Source organism: Camellia sinensis, chromosome 7 (assembly GCF_055761805.1).
Source record: "Camellia sinensis isolate YWXY chromosome 7, ASM5576180v1, whole genome shotgun sequence".
Taxonomy (NCBI): Eukaryota; Viridiplantae; Streptophyta; class Magnoliopsida; order Ericales; family Theaceae; genus Camellia; species Camellia sinensis.
The window spans coordinates 33513550-33535626 of NC_138967.1; the positions used below are offsets into that span (position 1 = coordinate 33513550).

Below are 22077 nucleotides of genomic sequence, written 5' to 3' on the forward strand. Positions count from 1 at the left end.
ACCCTCTGAGATTTTTAATTTTATAACAAATCATCCATTTTATTAATAAATTATCAAGTTAATTAATAGTTTTTAATGATGTTAAAAATATGTTTAAATTAACAATTCAAGTAATTTTATTATTATATATGAGAACAATTATAATTTTATTTTTTAATTAATTCTATTAAATAAATTTTTTTAACAAAAAATATTTATAATTTTTTAAATTATAAGAAACAATTTATATTTTAAACATTCTCAAGGATGCGTTTATAATTTATCCTAAATAGCACTCCCTTACGGCGTGTTGATGTAATTAATCTGACCAAAAAAAACAAAAACGAGAGAACAATCTCAGCACTACTGTCACTCTAGCTCCAGTCGGTATCCAAGGAAGGAGATAACACGCATTCTCTCTCTCTCTCTCTCACACACACACACGCTCTGTTAATGGTGTCTCTTTCTTTCTCTCTCTAAAAGTCTCTCCAAAAGTCTGTTATATATGATCTCTGGATTTGCTTTCTCAAAGCATAACCTAGCTAAATTTTCGAATCAACGTTATTGAGTGAGTTTAGTTTGATTAATTTGCCGTTGTGTTTGTTATGATTCGCTTGTCTTCTTCGGAGATCAAGTACTAGTGTTGAAGAAATCAAACTTAATCTGATCGGCATTTCTTCAACAATGAAGTCTAGTACTCGTCTCGACTCTGCCATTTTTCAGCTCACGCCTACTCGAACCAGGTAATTTCTCCCCAATGTTCTTCACTGCTTCATGACTAACTCACTTTTTTTATTTTTTGCCAAGAGATCCGATTCGTGGTGTACGTTGATTTCTGAAATTTGAAGCCATGCGATACAATTTTGTTTCAAATGTATTGATTTAGTACATTGACTTATATGATATCACATTTCACCCACCTATTCACATTGTGTCTGATGTGGTTTTGCATCATCTATTTTGGTGAATTGTTTCAACTTTTTTTTGTGGATAAAATAAACCTTCTCAAGCAATGGGTTAAGTTTTTTTTTTTTTTTTTTTTTTTTGAGTAATTGTATTTTGGAGTTTTATTGTAAAAAAGGAAAGAATTTGGATTGATTTTGTGGTAACTAATACAATGATTAGACTTTATGATGGAAAAGGAAATGGTGAACATTCTGTTTGGTGCAGAATTTGCTATTCAATTTTTAACTGGGATTTGACTGCTTTGTCTGTGATCGGATATTGCTGCGCGTCATGTTTGATTAGAAGGTTCTTTACAACATTAAAGTTTGAGTGGGTTGAAAACTTAACTCCTCAATTTAGTGACTAATGCTTTTCAGTTATTCAGCTGTTTGGTTGGAACTATATTTCTATAAAAAAAAATTGTCTCATCTATTATAGCGATCGCAAATGCTATTCACTGGTGTGGTTTTGAGTCACGGGAATCAGACTCGCCGCAAAAAAGTGGGGGAGGCTGCTACCCATTACCTCTACCAAACCTTGTTGAATGTGTGCATTGGCTATGACCTTTTATATTTGTATTCCCCTTTTTGTTATCTTCTTAAAAAAATAAAAAGAACATTATGGTAGTGGATTTTGCATTCTCATATCTTGCCTAAAGTGCAGCTATAAGTAACACCAGCTTTTATCATTGTAATGCTGTTAGATGACATTTAATGATTTTGACTTCAAACACAAGCCTAACTTCTGCTCTATTGTCAGGTATGATTTGATTATCACTGCAAATGGGAAGACGGAGAAAATTGCTTCAGGTTTGCTGAATCCTTTTCTTGCCCACCTGAAGACTGCCCAAGATCAGATTGCCAAGGGAGGTTATTCAATTTTGCTTCAACCTGAACCTGGTAGTGGAGCAACTTGGTTCACCAAGGGCACGGTCGAAATGTATGTGAAACTCCATAATGTTCTTGTGGAAATTCAAATTCGCACTGTTTAGTTGAGGTTTATACTTTACAAGTCTTACTCAAAATTGACACAACTGGTTAACCTCTACATGTCTTTGTCAAAACTTTTTGAAGGCACTTTGGTTACTTTTAGATCAGAAGCTAAGAAACTATTGCAGTATTGATGTTGCCTGTCAATTTGAAGCTTTAAGGGAAATAGGATGTAGACTAATGTGTGTTTGTGCCAAATAAAAAGGAAAGGTAAGTACTAATTTGTGTTTGTTTCCAAAGGTTTGTTCGTTTTGTGAGCACTCCAGAGATATTGGAACGAGTGTACACCATAGAATCTGAGATCTTACAGATTGAGGAAGCAATTTCCATTCAGGGCAACAGCCATATGGGTCTGAGCACTGTAAGCGTTATGTACCCGAACTTTTATGTCCTGTATGGTATGGAAAGGATATTCAGGTTTTTACTCCCCTTGTGTTTGGCAGGTAGAAGACTGTCAAGCAAAACCAGTGGGAAGCAGTGAAGGTATGCATAAAATGTGAAAGAAAGTGTGTTCTTAAAATTTGCATGATGTCGTCAAATAGGGCTTCTTTGGCATCTCTGGTTTTGGTTGTTCTTTATTCAGCGATCTTCTACTAGTTCCCTTCTTATTTATTCTTATTTTCTATAACTTTTATTGCAAGGAAAGATTCCATCAACAGATGTTTGTACTCTATTGCAGTGGACACTGAATATACTATTTGCCAAATTTGAATTTCTTTTTTCTTGTGGCATTGATTTACACTCACAATTTTGAGCAGGCAGCAAACCTATGACTGATGGTAATGAGGAAAAAGCAATTGTTCTTTACAAGGTAACTGGGCATCAAATATTTTCTTCATATGATGGACTTATCATATATTATCATAATATGGTTTCTTTTTCTGTCAGTCTGATGTGCATCCACCTGAGGCAAATGGATCAATCGCACAAGAAGGAAATTCAAAGTATATTTCTGGTTCTAGCACGGGTGATATAATTATTTGTTCCATTTATTTTATTGCTCAAGGGTTTAACATGAGGGTGTTTGCAATTTTTCTCGAACAATTTCGAACCTAATTTGTGTTGATGTAGTAAGTTACAACTTAATTTGCTGGAGCACAGACAAGTTGAAACTAAATCTGGATGTAACCAAGGTCAAACGGTATCCATAATCACAATTTTATATTGGTTTGAATGTATCGAAGGTTTAATGAGGGATTTTTTATGGGAAGGGAAGGATGAGGGCAAAAAGATTCACTTGGTTAGATGGGAGACTATTTTGTTGGCTAAGGATAAAGGGGGGCTTGCATTAGGGAACATTGTAGCAAGGAACCTTGCTCTTCTCGTGAAGTGATTATGGAGATTCCCTTTGGAGAGTGACTCATTATGACATTTTATTATTAAAAGCAAGTATGGGGTTCTTGATGATGGTAGGTCTATTCATGTGGATTGAGGGGTAATTGTCGAGCTCCTTGGAAGTGGATATCTCACATTTTTCCTCTTTTCTCTAGATTCCTTTCTCTAAGGGTGGGAAATGGGGAGTCAATTCAGTTTTGGGAGGATATTTGGGTCGGAAATTCTTCTTTTGCCGGGGATTTCCTAGGTCTTTATAGAATTGCAAACTCTCATGGTCTCTCCATTGTGTCATTGGCATGTTCTAGTTTGGCTCTGATTGCATGGAATCTTAGATTTGCTAGAAATCTCACTGATAGGGTGGTTGGTGATGCAGCCTTCTTGTTGTCTCACATTGATCATTTGTCATTGGTTCCTTCCACGAGTGATAAATTGGTTTGGCTATTGCATACTTCCGGTGTTTTTTCTTGTAAATCCTTTTTTGGAAAAATCATTGAGAAACCCAATATCCTGTTTTTTCCTCTTCACAAAAAAATCTGGAAATCTTTTACGCCTCTCAAAGTGAAGTTTTTTATATGGTCTTTGGTTCATGGAAGTATTTTGACTAATGATGTCCTTCAAAAGAGGAGGCCTAATTGTTATCTTTTTCCTCAATGATGCATTATGTGTAAATCTTTTTTTATATTGCCTAGTAGCAAGGAGTTTGTGGCAGAACTTTTTTTCGTGGGGTGGCCTTGCTTGGGTGGCACCTGAATCATGTAGTTCAATGCTCTCTATTGATTTTTGATTTTTGGGATCTAATAAAAAGGCGAACGTATTGGGGCTTTGTTCAGTTTTTGCCATTTTCTGGGTCATATGGTTGGAAAGGAATGCAAGGCTCTTTGACGATAAAGTATTGATGTCTTTTGGATGTGGGAGAAAATCAGGTTCATGGCATCTTTTTGGGCTTCAGTAGCTCCCCCATTTAGGAGAATTCTGCTTTTATTTTATTTATTATTATTTTTTATATTTCTAGCAATTGGAAGTCTGTGTGTGACCTGTTAGACGTTTTTGGTTTTTGCTTTTGAGGACTTCTTGTCAGCCTTTGTATTTTCCCTTTCTTTTCCCTTCATTTTAATAAAATTCTTCTTTTGTTGCTGATAAAATATATATATATATTTATATTGGTTTGAATGTCAAAAATACTACAAGAAGGTTACCAAATTCTGCTTATATTGCACCGTTGGGCATCCATATATACAAATAGACGTATGTGATGTTACAAATCTACTTTGTATTGGTTTTCATAATGTCACAAATCTACTTTGTGTTCAATATCTTCTCTACTTGACTTTTAAACTACTTTACCATATAACTTGGAATACGAAAGAGGTGATTGTAACTCTTTTTTTTTTTTTGGTTCACTACGAGAAACATGCAAAATTTAAATACATTGGTATGCATGTCCAAGTGTGTGTTTTACAAAAAAGTCATTTGCAAATGCACACGTGTTCCAGTCACTAGATTCTAGGGATTCCGTTGTCTTTCTGTTTCCAAGTGCAAATAACTGTGTGTGTACCTACAAGTATGGCTGTTAAGCCATCTGCATGAATTTAAGTGTAGTTATGATAAGAACATTTCTACGGGCCCATCTATTCCATTTCAATTATTTGCACTAGCCTAAGTATTGTCTTTGATAGTGGTTTAGGCCTCGTTTGGCAAGAGGCTATTTTAGCCAATTAGCCAAAAAGTTACTAAATTAGCCAAAAAGCCAACAACCTATACCCAAAAGTCAAAGATTCTCTTTTCTCTCTACTTTTTGCACATCTTTTCGTAATTAGCCAAAAAGTCATCCCAAACATATAAGTTTTTTTTACCTACCTTTTTAGCCAAATAGCCAAAAAGTTACTAAATTAGCCTGTTCCCAAACGAGGCCTTAGTATCTTACACCTGCCTATATTGTGTTGGGAAAACCTAATGACATCAGGTGTACTAGTATATATGCCTGCGCACAGTCTCATGAACAATGATCATGTTGCATGAGCAAACCTGATAATTTATTTTCATTGGTTCTGCATCATCTGCTTTCACATTCATCCTCCTATAAATTTGTGAAACGATGAAAAAAATGTTTCTTGCTCAAGAATGAACTGGATTTCTTCAAAAAGAAATGTCACGTTTTAAAGTTGTGATGGCTGCTGTCAGCTGCTTGTATGTCTAATGGGTGAAAATATTTGAGAATATTTTTAGGAGCCCTGTTCTCATTATATTTGATTTGCATATTTAATCAGAGTCCAGCTCTTAAAAGTCCTGGAGACACGCAAAACTGTGCTGCAGAAAGAACAAGGCATGGCCTTTGCACGTGCTGTAGCTGCTGGTTTTGACATTGATCACATGACACCATTGGTGTCATTTGCTGAATGCTTTGGGGCCTCACGTTTAATGTAAGCAGCAATTCCTTTCTGTTTTCTTCTTTCGTTGTCTTTTTTTCCTTTGGTAATTTATGTTTCCCTCTGCATCCTCCCATTTTGATATTACATTCATTGGAGATTTTTACTCCCCCCCTGCTTTCGATAATTGTAGCCCTACAACTTTTTTATTTTTTTCAGAAACATTTCCTTATGGTGTTAGATTTACCTGTGCAACAGAGATGCGTGCTTAAGGTTCATTGATCTGTGGAAGGGAAAGCATGAAACTGGACAATGGCTTGAAATTGAAGCAGCAGAAGCAATGACCAACCGATCAGGATTCTCTGCCATGGATGCATCAGGCATTATGCCTTCTAGTGTAGCTAACAAACAAAACGAATCGCGTGGTGACTCAGCTTCAGAGAACAATAGAAAAGAAGGCATTGATTCAAGTGCAGGTATGAGCTCCAAGTTATAAATAAGTGGTTGTACCAACAAAAGATGTCTTCCTTTAATCTTATCGAGGACGGCACTAGACTCTTACCTCTGTCATCATCTCTTCCAAATTAATTGCTCCACTGTTTACACCTTCCATTACACACGCGTGCAGAAGATGCATGTTCAAGTTGATGCGTGAGAGGCCAGTTTATATGCTTATGGAATCGAGACTGTTGCTTTGCCTTATACACCAGTTTGGAAAATTTTTAGATCTTTGAAGGAATGAGAGATTGATATTTTTCTTTCATAGTTAGACATGAAAAGAAGGCACAAAACCTTTTTAAGTGGTTATCACATAATAAACATAGTGATCGATTGCAATGGCAAATATCAAGGGCCCTAGAATCTTGTCAGTTGCCCACAGAATCATGGAAAGAACTTTATTTCTTGTTCACCTCGTTTTGGCTTTTCATGCTACTTTATCCCTTTGTTTTTGGTAAATCCTTGGGTGTACCTTAACCTTATTTAGTAAACCATTTTAGTCACATACTGTCTGCTGATGCCTGAGGTTTATTTTATGAAATTAAAGGAGAAATTAGATTATTTTGTTTTGAATTTATTTTAAAAAACTTGAGAGAAGTGTTAGTGTACTTTTCCTAAAAAAAATTCAATGAGGGTTTCATTATTTCATGGGTTCCTCTTAAAATGCTACTAAAATAACCTTATTGTTGTGTCCTTTTTATTTTACCTTTGGCATTTTGAATTTTTCCACTTCTCCAGTTAACTGTATCCACTTGTTGCCCAGATGAAAAGCATCCCATGGATCACCAAGTCCCAGTAGGTCAACAACAATACATTCAAGGTCCATTTCCACATCCTATGTTTCCTCCCTGGCCTGTACATTCTCCACCTGGTACACTACCAGTCTATCAACCATATCCTGTGCAAGGAATACCCTACTATCCTAACTATCTAGGCAATGGCCCATCTTATCAGTCACCTTATCCACCGATGGAGGATTCTCGATTCAATGTTGGTCATAGAGCCGGACAGAAAAGGCACTCCATGGATAGTATAGACAGCAACATTGAATCAGAACAGGGTGATTTGGAGTTGGAGAAGGAAGCTTCACAAAGCCGGGGACCACGGAAGAGGGCCGGAAGATCAGATAAAAAGCGATCAGGCGTGGTTGTCATTCGAAACATCAATTATGTCACTTCAAAAGGGAAGAATTCTTCAGGTAGTGAATCCCAATCAGCTTCTGACTCTGACACTGACAATGAAGCTGTGGATTTGCACAAGAGCTCTCTGTCCTTGAAAAGAAAAGGAGGTCAAGCAAAGTCGATGGATGAATCAAATTCACATGATAAGGAGGACACTAGTTATGGGAAGGAGACTGATGGAGGACACTGGCAAGCATTTCAAAATTTTTTACTTAGAGACGCTGATGAACATAATCACGCTGCCAATCAAGGCATGTTTTCGTCCGAAAAAAATGTTCAAATCAAGAGACGACTAAACACAGTTGGTGATGATCCTTTAACTGTTGTTGGGCGAGAACAAGCTGAAGTACAAGGAGGGAGGATAACCGAATTTCATAAAGTTAATGGAAATGTGACTCGGATGTTGAGGGCATCAAATGATGAGATTTTACCTTCTAGAGGAGAGGTTCATTATAGCAATGGTAGAGGATCCACAGATGAACAAATGGATGTACAATATACAGAAATAAATGGAAGAAAGGTTGCATATAGAAGGGCTGCAAATGAAGATTTTATGATTGTTGGACGAAAGAACCAATCGTATTTTGTGAGTTCATCAGATCCTCTGGTTGTAAATGGATACATGCCACATACCACCATTAATTTGGATAGGAGTTTGCCTCAAGATATGACTGATGAATCCTTCATAGTTCCGTCCCGGTCAATGTCGCTAGATCAAGTTGGTCCTAATGACAGAACTGCTATTAACATGGATTCTGAGCTCCCTTCAACAATTCAAAAGCCGGAAAACAGTTATAACAGGACTGGAAACCATGTTAGCTATGAGCCGGATGATTTGAGCTTGATGCCTGAACGCAGGACGGAAAAAAGGACTATTGGATACGACGCTGCTTTAGACTATGACATGCAGGTTCGTGTTAAGCAAGGGTTGAAGAAGTCGGACAAGGACCGGAAGTCAAAACTGACTTCAGATGCTTCGGATAAAAAGAAGACTGTGGGACCAATACGGAAAGCAAAACCATCAAAAATGAATCTTTCAGATGATGTACGAGCGCGTGCTGAGAAACTAAGAACTTTCAAAGCTGATCTCCAGAAAATGAAGAAAGAGCAGGTACTGCTTATTATACCTGTACACCATTGTTGTCAAATCGCAAATTGAATCATAAATTGTTTTTGCTAAAATAGTGAATTGTGAATCATAAGATTGACTTTAGTTAGCATAATATATTAATTCACACATGTATATACATTTAAAAATACACATATAGTGCTTACAATGAAATAAACACATTAAAAGTATATATATATATATATAACAACATAAATCAATATATTTGGTTGATCTATTTTTTTATTTTGCAAGAACAGCACCGTTTTATGCATTATGCAAACAGAACTGAATCGTAATGAATCACAATGAATTGTAGTGAATTGCAATTGAATTGTAAGATTCAGTCAATTTAAGATTCATTTGCACAAATCGAATCATTTTGCTGGAAACTTTTATCGAGTCGTGAATTGTAAGATTCTAACTACCATGTTGTACACTCTATGGTACAATGACAAGTTAGAACACTTGCGCCAAAATGGCCCATATGAATCCATGATCCTTTTGGAGATCACATCTTACCAATTTTGCATTGCTAGCCTTTAATGCTTCTGTTGCCAGCTATCATGTTGGGCATCTTCAAATTTCCAATGGACTTTTATATCTTCAAGTTATTTATTTATTTTTCAGGAAAAGGAGGATTTGAAAAGATTGGAAGCTTTGAAGATAGAGAGGCAAAAGAGAATTGCAGCGAGAGGCAGCTCTACTGCTGCTAGGTCACCATCACCACTGCAACCCAAAAAACAAATACCAACAAAACTTACCTTCAGCTCTCATAGAGGATCAAAGTTTAGTGATTCAGAGCCAGGATCATCATCTCCTCTACAGAGATCTAAGATAAGACCTGCTTCACTTGGATCCATTGAATCTCAGAAAGCCTCTAAAACCAGCAAATCGAGTAATGGGAACCACTTACCGGGGAATAGGTTGACTAGATCAGCTTCATCATTGCCAGAGTCAAGGAAAGTTAGCAGCGGTGTTACTCCTGATTCAAAGACTTCCATGACACGAATCAGAAGATTATCAGAGCCTAAAACAATTAGCAGTCCTGTTCTTCCAGTGAAAACACCAAGTGCCGAATTAATATCAAAGAGAAAAGTGTCTAATGAACCTCAGAGCAAGAAAACACCAAGTGCCGAATTAGTATCAAAACGAAAGGTGTCTAATGAGGCTGAGAGCAAGAAAACACCAAGTGCTGAATTAGTATCAAAGCGAAAGGTGTCTAATGAGCCTGAGAGCAAGAAAACACCAAGTGCTGAATTAGTATCAAAGCGAAAGGTGTCTAATGAGCCCGAGAGCAAGAAAATATCTGCTATTATAGACCTTGATCGAATCAAGGCTGCAACTCTTCCTGAACTGAAGATCAGAACATCTAAAGGGCCTTCAGATGTAGGCCAGAACAAATCGGCACCCAAGGAGATGACACAGAATGTGAATGGGAAGAAGTCTTCTGAAACTTCTGGAAGTACTGAATTAAATAAGAACAATGACAAACACACACATCAGAGTGATGTGGATGACAAGCCAGTAATCGAGAAGACTGTTGTGATGCTTGAGTGTGAAAAGCCTTCTATTCCTGTCGTGCATGCATCAGCAGAAAGGTTAGGCGTACGAAAGGAACATTATAACAATCGTGACAAAGTAGTGAAAAATGAGATGGTATCAGAGTATGCAGCTATTCAAGCACCGGCTTCAGCCATGGATGGAGTTGATGTAGAACCCATTCAGAGACAATTGGGAGCACAACCTAGGCCTTACGAGGTAAGATTGGTAGAATCAAAATTAATTTTTTTTATGGTTCGTACATAATGAAGGAATGTGATTTTCATATTACAATCTCTACCAAGTGAAACTAATTAAATTTAAGTCATTGGGTGTTACAGTTCCATGATCCAAGAATGTAGGAAATGTTAAAAACAATGGAAAAAAGAAATTTTTCATAAGCACTTTATGCTATATTATGCATTTCTCTAATAAATTATTAAACAAGTACAAAAACAAACCTATTACATGTATAAACCTCACTATTGGATTCAGAGGTTATTTGATTGCTAAATTAATGTTGGACCTCAATTTGTAAGAGAACATATTGCAAGCTCTATACTCTTTTGTCTTCCAAATTTGATTGTTTTAGGCAAATAGTTGATACTCCTACTTAAGACAGTTTTGTTTCAGTAATTAAGCTTGATTTGACCACATGATTTTAATGTAGATGCCGCACTCTAAATCATAGTTTTATTTGTGGCAGTCGTGATGTAGGACAGCCAGATATAATAACAATGTAACCGAAAAGAACAAACCACACTGCACCCAAATAAAAGAAAATAAATCCTATTTCTCAATTCAATATTCAAGTCTCCATAACCCTAACACATAATGGCCTATTTATAGGCATTCAAGCAACCATAATTAACAATTACCAAAAATAAAATGATACAAAAATGAAATTCTAATTATTTGATATAATTCCAAAAATTCTAAATTTTCAAAAAGCTATCGAATCTTTATCATCCAATGCCTTTGCTGTCCTCATCAAATTGACAGTCCCAAAATCTGCTATAATATCTTAAAGAATTGTTACTTTCCTATTTCCAATTCAGCACTATTTGAACCTGTCTTTAAATACTATTTTTTTTTTTTTTTTTTTTTTTTCTGAACTTTTCTGAAGGCAGCAAGTTAATTCTTTCCAATAAAGATAAACTCAATTCTTTGTTATGAAAAGGATATCCATAGTTTGTTGCATTGGCAAGCAATCAAACTTTCTGGTTCTATTTTTATGATATAATACTATGTGTTGGTCAGGTAACGACATGTCATCCAGAGAAGGAACCACCCAAGACTTCGAGCATCCATATAGCTGAAAAACCATACCAAGCCCCTAATGTTCGGCTCTCTTCTTCTCAAAATTCAGAGTATGGCAAAGAACCTTCAACAAGCTTAGAGACAGTTGCGACAGGTGTGGAAAATACGAAAGCACAAGTATTATCTGGTTTTAGAAACCTGAAATTGGAAATGATTCCAGAAGCCGTGGAGAAGCCTCATGTGAAGGATTCACCAAAAGGGTTTAGACGGCTCTTGAAGTTTGGGAGGAAGAACCATAGTTCAGCTGGAAGTGAGCTCAGTGTGGAATCAGATCATGCGAGTGTCAATGGTTCAGAGGTAGATGACAATGCAACAAATGCAGCTTCTTCTAGTGAAGGTAATATGCATTTTACTGCCTTTTACAATCTTATGGACGATGAAATATAAAATGCATGATTTGTCTACATTAGGACTTGAGTTAAGCTTATTAATAGGCTAAAATAATCACAAAAGTCAAAAAGTCATTATAAATTATCATATTACTCTCTCTACTTTTCTGCACATCTTTTGTAAAAAGTCAAAAAGCCAACTAAAATAATCAATTCCCAAACGAACCTTGAAAGAGTTTAAATCAACTCATTTATTTTATTCAAAACACGGGTAGTTCTAAGTTTTCAAGAAAAACAAATAAATGAGGATAATTTTGGTTTTCAATGAATGTTGGTGATTTGCTCCACCTAACACTTGTTTAGTATTATATTAAGGTTTCAATACTATCCTATTTCACCGGGTAATGGATAAGTTTGATATTAATTTCCAGTCAGCCATAAAACTATATCGCAAGCTGACCTTTTATTTTTTTTGATTCTCATTGTCAGTTCATGCATTGAAGAATCTAATATCTCAAGATAAAACACCCGCTGGATCTACTTCCAAAAAGTGTAAGTGATTGCTACACTCCCTACATTTTATTTTCTGTCCTTGAATAAATGAAGATTTTAGATCAATTATTTTCTTTTGTTGGCTACAGCTTCGCACCATTTCTCTCTTTTGTCACCCTTTCGTAGCAAGACCAGTGCAAAGAAGTTGATAACATGACAACGGGGTTTTGAAAGTGAGGTTGCATCCTTAGCAGGTGTGAAAAGTGAGAAATTTCATGTATCGATTTGCAGAGATATAATTATTTCATTGGTACTATATTGTTGTAAAAATTGGTTATTGTACATTCAAATCCTTTATTCATGCCCAAATGATAAAAGTCGGTTTACAGCTCCCTTTCTAAGTTATTGAACAGAAAGTTAGTTTTATACTTCATTGAACCTTGTTTTCCACGAAGTTTCGTCATTCAAAAATGTTATGACGACAGAACACACTACAGAACCAGCCCTGGTAAGGGATTTGTAATCTATATATGTGAATAATTTTGTGTTTGTTCGGTGATTGGTATTGGGGGCTGGTTTTGTGTCTATAATATTAATGTGTATCTTGGATTCTGGGTTCGGAGGCAATAGGAAGGTCAAAACATTGTGTCCTGCATTGTCTTTGCTCTTTTTTGGACCATTTGGTTGAAGAGAAATGCAAGGATTTTTGATGATAAGGAAGTGGAAGCTATGTGAGATAAGGCGCGGCATTTGGCTTCATTTTGGACTTTTGAATGTCTCCCCTTCAAAGGAACTCATCTGTTTTCGATTTTTAGGGATTGGGTTGTTTCCAAGGAACTCCTCTTTTTGATTTCTAGGGATTGGGTTGTTGTTTACCATCCTTAGTGGTGGAACGTTTTATTTTCCGTAGTCCTTTTGCTTTTTCTTTTCATTGCTTGCGGACTTCTTGTCCTCTCCTTGTTTTTATCTTTTTTCTCAATAAAATTTTGTTGTTGCTGCTGCTAAAAAAAAAAAATGGAATGACAGAAAAATACATTCAAAGCGTGAGCAACATAGAAAAAGAGAATAATTTCTCTGAAATTTTATTACCCAAAACAACGTGATAACCTTAATGGTTTACAACTCAATTTATAGTGAACAATGCTTGGTGATCAAATCACAATCCACGTCCCAAACCGAGTCAAAATTGCATAAAGTCCAAAAAAAAAAAAAAGAAAAAAAAAAAGGAACCTCCTGTACCTGTCCCTGTGCCTCTTGCATTCATTTTTGCACATTCGGAGGATTGAAGAGAGTCAAAATAGTCTTGTGTCGTCTTTGCAATTTTTTGGATTCTATGGATGGAGAGAAATGAGAGGTTGTTTGAATATAAGTTCCAGGAGGTGGGTTATTTGTGGGATCATGTTTGTCGCTTAATTTCTTTTTGAGTGTCGGGGAACTCTTTATTTAAGGGAGTTCCATTTTTTTTGTTAGTTAGAGATTAGTTGGCGGTGTGTGCAATGTAGGTTTTTGCCCGTGTCTAGCTTGTTAGGAGTATTTTGTTTTTGTATTCTCATTGTCCTGTGAGAGGTTGCCTTATCCTCTCTTCCTTTTTTGATTTATCAATAAAGCTTTGTTGTTGATCAAAAAAAAAAAAAAAAAGAAAAGGGTTGAGCTTCTCCTATGAGAAACTAGCAATTGGTCATGCCCTGTGGCACAGAATTCTATATTTGAGTCAGATTCAAATCTAACATCAATAATATAAAAGAAACTTGTTACAGATGTTTTGGGCTTGATGCGACGATCTTGGAAGGTAAGCAAAATTACTGTTCTGTTAAACTGCTCCATAAACTTGTTAATAATCATTATTGCATCAGATGACCCACAAAATGATCTATCCTCACCAAACTGGGTGAAGAAATTTACATCTAGCATAATGTGTAGTATCCCCATCAAATGCTATGTTCTTGTTAGCAGTTGGTTTATCTAACATTTGACTTTAAAGAATGGGCATTAATGATGCAGGAACTTTCTACTGTTTTGGTTGAACATGAACAGGTCAAGATAGCTATGGAAGTGTTATTGGAAATAAGCCACTCTCAGTGAGGCCAGTTTGGATATTTCATTTATTTAGGAAAAGCTGGTTTAATTAAGAATTATCAAAGAGGCCCCCAAGTAACCAATTCGTGATGTGGGAGTGATAGCGAAAGCACGATAGTGTGTATACATATATTTTTTACTGAATAATTTTTATGGAATTAATTCAAGCCAGTGCAAAGAAGTTGATAACATGACAACGGGGATTTGAAAGTGAGGTTGCATCCTTAGCAGGTGTGAAAAGTGAGAAATTTCATGTATCGATTTGCAGAGATATAATTATTTCATTGGTACTATATTGTTGTAAAAATTGGTTATTGTACATTCAAATCCTTTATTCATGCCCAAATGATAAAAGTTGGTTTTCAGCTCCCGTTCTAAGTTATTGCACAGAAAGTTAGTTTTATACTTCATTGAACCTTGTTTTCCACGAAGTTTCGTCATTCAAAAATGTTATGACCACAGAACATACTACAGAACAGCCCTGGTAAGGGATTTGTAATCTACATATGTGAACAATTTTATGTTTGTTCGGTGATTGGTATTGGGGGCTGGTTTTGTGTCCATAATATTAATGTGTACCTTGGATTCTGGGTTCGGAGGCAATAGGAAGGTCAAAACATTGTGTCCTGCATTGTCTTTGCTCTTTTTTGGACCATTTGGTTGAAGAGAAATGCAAGGATTTTTGATGATAAGGAAGTGGAAGCTATGTGGGATAAGGCGAGGCATTTGGCTTCATTTTGGACTTTTGAATGTCTCCCCTTCAAAGGAACTCATCTGTTTTCGATTTTTAGGGATTGGGTTGTTTCCAAGGAACTCCTCTTTTTGATTTCTAGGGATTGAGTTGTTGTTTACCATCCTTAGTGGTGGAACGTTTTATTTTCCGTAGTCCTTTTGCTTTTTCTTTTCATTGCTTGCGGACTTCTTGTCCTCTCCTTGTTTTTATCTTTTTTCTCAATAAAATTTTGTCGTTGCTGCTGCTAAAAAAAAAAAATGGAATGACTGAAAAATACATGCAAAGCGTGAGCAACATAGAAAAAGAGAATAATTTCTCTGAAATTTTATCACCCAAAACAACGTGATAACCTTAATGGTTTACAACTCAATTTATAGTGAACAATGATTGGTGATCAAATCACAACCCACGTCCTAAACCGAGTCAAAATTGCATAAAGTCCAAGACAAAAAAAAAAAGAAAAAAAAAAGGAACCTCCTGTACCTGTCCCTGTGCCTCTTGCGTTCATTTTCGCACATTCGGAGGATTGAAGAGAGTCAAAATAGTCTTGTGTCGTCTTTGCGACTTTTTGGGTTCTATGGATGGAGAGAAATGAGAGGTTGTTTGAAGAAAAGTTCCGGGAGGTGGATTATTTGTGGGATCATGTTTGTCGCTTAATTTCTTTTTGAGTGTCGGGGAACTCTTTATTTAAGGGAGTCCCACTTTTTTTGTTAGTTAGAGATTAGTTGGCGGTGTGTGCAATGTAGGTTTTTGCCCGTGTTTAGCTTGCTAGGAGTATTTTGTTTTTGTTTTTGTTTTTGTATTCTCATTGTCCTGTAAGAGGTTGTCTTATCCTCTCTTTATTTTTTGATTTATCAATAAAGCTTTGTTGTTGATCAAAAAAAAAAAAGAAAAGAAAAGGGTTGAGCTTCTCCTATGAGAAACTAGCAATTGGTCATGCCCTGTGGCACAGAATTCTATATTTGAGTCAGATTCAAATCTAACATCAAGAATATAAAAGAAACTTGTTATAGATGTTTTGGGCTTGATGCGACGATCTTGGAAGGTAAGCAAAATTACTGTTCTGTTAAACTGCTCCATAAGCTTGTTAATAATCATTATTGCATCAGATGACCCACAAAATGATCTATCCTCACCAAACTGGGTGAAGAAATTCACATCTAGCATAATGTGTAGTATCCCCATCAAATGCTATATTCTTGTTAGTAGTTGGTTTATCTAACATTTGACTTTAAAGAATGGACATTAATGATGCAGGAACTTTCTACTGTTTTGGTTGAACCTGAACAGGTCAAGATAGCTATGGAAGTGTTATTGGAAATAAGCCATTCTCAGTAAGGTCAGTTTGGATATTTCATTTATTTAGGAAAAGCTGGTTTAATTAAGAATTATCAAAGAGGCCCCCAAGTAACCAATTCGTGATGTGGGAGTGATAGCGAAAGCACGATAGTGTGTATACATATATTTTTTATTGAATAATTTTTATGGAATTAATTCAAGCCAAAGTTAAACCTTCAAGGTTCTTTTACCTTAATGAAGATTTCTTTTAGTGATACTACAGTGTCAAGCGAAGAACCAATTAAAGAGAAACTTTAACACATAAATTAAAGAAAAAGAAAAAAAATTGCGATTGATTGAATGACAACAGAATTATAAGGAAGAAAAAAGACCCGTAGAAATATTTAGTGAAAAAAATTCAAGACATTGTAAAAGATTCATTTAAAACTGTTTTGGTAACTCTTAACACCACCCAAAAGAGTACATATCACTGATGTCAGTAAGAGAAGCCTAAACATAAATGAAAATTGTAGTCAGTCAAACCGAATGACCAAACAGGATATATTGGTTTTGGTTCTCCTAGCCAAGGCCTCTTTTGCTAAACACTCTGCTGCTTCTTGTGGATCTTCCATGTGCCTGATGAGATTCACAGCCTCTTGATGCTTCATCACCTAGGGAGAGATAGAGAGAGAGAGTACAAAACCAGGACAATCATGTTGTATTACTATAAAAATAAGGATTTGTTTGGTGCAATTCATTGGAATGCATGAATCTTCAATGCAGCTTTTGCTTATTGCTTATGAGGGTGATGGGTACTTTCAATTTTTACTTTTTGATTAGCAACTTCCAGTCTAAAGAATGTTGCACCAAACAAGTCTTAAGTCTATATGCACAAAATTAAACTACAAAAAAATAGTAAGAATATACATATCAAGGACCATCTCTAGTGTAAATATAGATACACAAATTTTTTTAGGGCATCCAAGAATGTCTCATATGGTATGCTATCGTAAGGGGAGGGGGAAGAGGGTGATGGGGTTTCAAACCCCAACTAGATGAGCAAGGGAGTGAAGGCCCAACCATTGTGCTATCCCCGTTCGCTCAATTACATATACAAAATTAAATCATATAAAAATATTTAAAATGTAAATATCAACATAGTGAGGATAGGTTAAGTGGACGGACTTGAGATTTAGAAGTTTTTTAGAATTGAATTTGAGATGGTTAGACTATGCCTGATATTGGGATGTGGCTGGCTTGGGACAATATTTATGTCTTTATTATGCTGTGCATAACCCGGCTTAGCCTGTTCAATGCCCACCCTAAGTGAAGCCCATCTTTAGTGTAAATAATGAAGATACCAGCGAATGGAGATATCTTTTTAGACCTACGAACTGACATGTATATTTTTAGTACTTTTCTATAATTTAATTATGTACATAACCTTGTAAAACCATTGGGATAGTTTAACTTGGAAGGTTATTGTTGAAATGTGAAGCATGATTGAAAAAAACAAGGTTAAAATGAAACACTCAAGAAAAGATGTTTGGTGAAGCCTAATGGTTCAATGAAATGAACTGTACCTCCCAGATGCCGGTACTTGCTAAGATGACAAGCTCTGTGTCAGAGTCTATCCTTTCTTCTCCAACCATGAGTTCTGAGCTTTTAGATGATTTGGTGGTTGCTGTGTTGCCAGAGTCGCACGCTAATATACGCACTTTAGGAATGCGTAAAACACCTGAGATTTAATGACAATCACAAAGACCCCCAAAAAACACAATAACATCAGAGATTGCAGTAGTTATTGAACACAAAACAGAGTTCTTATCAATCAGATGCAGAACTACGAAGAGAAACTGGTTTGCAAGTTTGGATAGATGATGCACATGAATTGGGCAACTCAATTCATTGTCTTTTTGTGAATTTGGGTTAAATCCTCTTACCCTATGATGTTTTTAGCCTGCAAAGTGTCTTCACATAGTTTTAGATCATTTTGAACTTTCAAAAAGTCTAGTTACATAGAACTAGACATGTAAAAAGGTTATATTGGTTGTAATTGATTTCTATGCAAGTAGAAGAACTATTGAACTTTACCTCCACTATTATTACTAGTTTCATTCAAATTGGTAGAAATTGTGTGACACTCTTATTTTTGAGGGTCAAGGATTTTCTGTCCCAAAATTTCTTTGTCCCCTGTCCCAATGCACTCTCAACTATTGAATCATGTAAGAATATCGAGGCATGTGAATCTTAAGACATGATTTACTACTTAGCAGTGAATTGAGACAGGGGATAGAGAAATTTATGACTAGAGAATTCCGTGTCTATTTTAAGAGTTGGTATGAACAAAGTTAAAGCAGTCAAATTTCAATGCAAAAAGATATTTATGCCCTTTTTTCCTTCGTCTTTTTTCCTATTTGAAAACCCTAACCCACTCATCACAATCTCCCCTCCCCCTTCCGCGCCTAATAAACAATCAATTGTTCATCCTCCTAGAGATAAATAAATATATATATATGGTGTGATGGGGTTGAATATGGCAGTGGGGGTTGTGACATAGTGTTGAGGGTTACAGTGGGGAGAGGAAGACAATGACACAATAAGAAGTCTTTTTTTTGCAATTTTCATTAATAGAGTTAATTGTGCATTTTGGTCTTAAATCACGTGAAAGTAAATTGCATATTTTCAAATGACGATGAGGTAAACTACTTTGGTACCAAACCACATGGAATAACGACAATTTTACCCTTCTGAATTTAAGCTTTAGGGTCTGGAACTATTTTATTTTAAAAAAAAATTAGATATTTGTACAGTGCTTGCCTGGAATGAATTTCCTAGACCAATGTCTTTCGGTCCCTTGATGATGTTGTTGCCTTCTACTGATTTGATGAGCCTCACCATCTCTGCAAACAACAGCTCTGTAATCACCCATGTTTGCTATCACAAGCTTCTCTCCATGGATCACTAGTGCTGATGCTGAACCTATCTTCTTTGTCTCCTCTGATACTTGCTCTGCCTCTCTCATCTTGGCTCTTGCACTTAGATATGCCTTTCTCATTGTTTCTTTGCTTTTCTTCGTTAGCTGACCCTGAAAATATATTAAATACTAACCATGATTGCTCATTCTTGTTTCGGTAAAAAAATATTTTTTTTTACATTTTCAGAAACTTGTTACATTGAAAAACAAAATAAATGGAAATTAGTTGATTCAGGCCCCTTTCTTTTTCTTTTCCTTTTTTTGTGGTGGATAACATTTTTTAGTTCAATAACATTATCACCGTCACTGCCATGGTGTACCACCACCATCCTACCATTGCCATTGTCACCACTATCAGACTACCACCATTGCCACCATGACCACCACCACCTACAACCACTAGTAGTTAACACTATCATTTTTAAGAATGCAACTAAAAAAATACACTCAATTTAGTAGCTAAAAAACTTACACTATCATTTTTAAGGGCAAATTAGGTACACTTCAAGTTTGAACCACTAAATATAAGAAAACATTTTTTTGTGGAAGACATTTTCTGAAAAATATTTGCCATTTAAACAAATGAATATAAAATTGATGCACATTGTATGTCAAATGGTAAGTCAAGCAGCTTGACGTAAGCCCAGTTTGGCTTGAGCTAATTAAGTCAAAAAGTAAAAATTTATTTGTTTTTGATTAAAAAAGCTAAAAAATAGCACTTTCTCACCAACCCAAAAAAAAAAAAAGAAGAAAGAAAAGAAAAGTTAAATTCTATAACAATTATGCCTTCGTTTGGGAAGGCAAGATTGAGATTTTTTTTTTTTTTTTTAGTCATAAAAAGTAAAATAAATTTTTTAGTCTAATAAAATAAAACATAACATTCAATCTATAATCATTATATTCTTTCTCTCACAAAAAAGTTAAAAAAGTCAAAAAAAAAAGCCAAAAATCATTCTCAAACTAAACTTTTTAACCCCAAATTAAAATAATTAAAAAAATTAAAAAATTAAAAAGTGAATCTACTTCCCAAGGCTATCAAAGTCGTCAGCTTTTCTGAATTCTAAAAAAATAAAAAAAAAATAAATAGCCAAACCTCACCTTATAATATATTTGTCTTATATACAATTGGGGTTAATTAAATCAAGGTGACTAAACAAGAAAGAACAAGATTAAAAGGAATCACCTCTTTAGGTTTCATATCAAAAAGATGGGACTGCAAGTACTTGGTAACTCCGTCTCCAATTCTATCATCGAAAACTCCAAAAAACCATAACTCTAGTTCTTCAATTTGCTCTCTCTGCACCACAACTGAGTCTGAGTTTGAGTCCAAGTCTAACTCACCGTTCGACTTGCCTCTATCATCAACAACTTGATACCCATGTGTTACTGGCACCATCCATGAAGGCCTCCTGCCAAACTCAGTCTGACTCTTCTTCTTCCCAACGCCTCCGGTGAGAAATTTTTTCAGTTGAAATGCCTATCAAATTCAAGATAATCACAAAATTTTGAAATTTTGTTACGATTTTAAAATTGTCTGAGCGAATGAAAATTCTCCCTATGTCAAGATCAATACTAGGTCAAGATACGAAATTTCAAAGACTTGGTTATGGTCAAGAGATGAGGGAAGTCTTGCAAAAGAAAAAATTGATCTAAGAAAAAAAAGAAAGAGGCTTTGCTTATCGGGATACGTATCAATATACGAGATCATATATTAGTTGATATTGCAGAAAGTTTAAAATCTTGATGCGTATAGGCACCCTCTCTTTGCAAGTTGATTTTCAAGAGCGAGTTTTACTCGAGGTTTCTATCAAATTGTTATACTGAAAAGATTGGAACTCATAAATTGTATCCCAGAATTTACCTAGAAAGTAAATGTATGGTGTAGATTAAAATTTGATGTATTTTGGGCTATGCCAATAATGAATCTAGTCCGCCCAATTTAAACTATGGATAATTTTTTTGGGCATGCAGTATTGTTGATTTTTATATGTATGTAGGAACTTAATTATCATTATTATCAACAATCAAGGAAGAAGAACTTTCAGGAACTGAGTGATCAAACAGTGAAAACATATGACAGAAATGAGTTTGTTTTTGTTGTCTTCTTTTTTTATTTTTTTTTTCTCTATCAAATATATAGTCTTGAAGAAGCTCAAAACCTTTGATCCCAAAACACTGAATACTATGTGTGTGTGGAGAGAGAGAGAGAGAGAGAGAGAGGGAGAGAGAGAGTTACCTTGAGCTTGAGATGAAGATCCTTAAACCCCATGTTTCTGGTGAAAGTTGATATGCGGCTTCAAATGAATATCTGCTATTTGAGAGGAAGATTTGGTAAAACAGTTAGATTTTCAAATCAAAATATGAGAGAGAGAGAGAGAGAGAATTATCTATGCAACAGAAATAGTTTAAATTGTTTTTCTTGTATATATATGAAGATATATATATATATATATATATTTAAGGATAAATTATAAGAAAAAAGACCCAGACCCCTTTTTTTCCCCACCCTCTTGACCCCCCCTCCCCCCCTCTCTCTCTCTCTCTCTCTCTCATTGGTTAGATTATTTTATTTTATTTTTATTCTCCTCCAATTACCACCCGTCACGTGTGTGTTGGGGGGTGATGGTGATTGGAGGAGTCTCTATCAAAGCTCAAATTATAAATACATTCCGTTAAATTTGTTTAAAATATAAATTGCTCCTAGTAGTTTTGAAAATTACAAATATCACCTTGTTAAAACTTGTCATTTAATAGAATTAATAAAGAACTATATAATTATTCTGTTATACAATAATGAAATTACTAGAACTATTAATTAAAATGCATTATTGAATTCATTAAAATTATTAATTGACTTAATAATTCATTAATTAAAAAATTATTTATTACGCAATTAAAAATTTTAAGAGACGTAATATAGTTTTTATAA

At 35.3% G+C, this 22077-nt stretch overlaps 2 protein-coding genes across 5 annotated transcripts; one reads left to right on the plus strand and one right to left on the minus strand.

The window, feature by feature from the left end:
• Positions 1–283: 283 nt before the first annotated feature.
• Positions 284–14531, plus strand: LOC114306297 (uncharacterized). Of its 4 annotated transcripts, none has more exons than XM_082877707.1 (14): positions 284–722; positions 1684–1863; positions 2154–2274; positions 2357–2396; positions 2672–2724; positions 2802–2857; positions 5516–5668; positions 5873–6090; positions 6876–8404; positions 9032–10162; positions 11204–11600; positions 12082–12144; positions 12234–12338; positions 14086–14531. In XM_082877707.1, the coding sequence occupies exons 1-13, from the start codon at positions 664–666 to the stop codon at positions 12299–12301; spliced, it is 4068 nt and encodes a 1355-aa protein (XP_082733833.1). In that variant the 5' UTR covers positions 284–663; the 3' UTR covers positions 12302–12338; positions 14086–14531. The 4 variants fall into 4 exon arrangements, with proteins under 4 accessions (XP_082733833.1, XP_082733834.1, XP_028107310.2 ...); XM_082877708.1 differs by having other exon boundaries at positions 14119–14531; XM_028251509.2 differs by lacking the exon at positions 14086–14531 and having other exon boundaries at positions 12234–12485.
• A 2012-nt stretch (positions 14532–16543) lies between these two features.
• LOC114306295 (putative protein phosphatase 2C-like protein 44) lies at positions 16544–21552 on the minus strand. Its single transcript, XM_028251508.2, has 5 exons — positions 21385–21552; positions 20332–20625; positions 18992–19259; positions 17755–17909; positions 16544–16842 (listed from the first exon to the last, which is right to left on the minus strand). Exons 1-5 carry the CDS (start codon positions 21415–21417, stop codon positions 16705–16707), a joined length of 888 nt encoding a protein of 295 aa, XP_028107309.2. The 5' UTR covers positions 21418–21552; the 3' UTR covers positions 16544–16704.
• Positions 21553–22077: the final 525 nt, after the last annotated feature.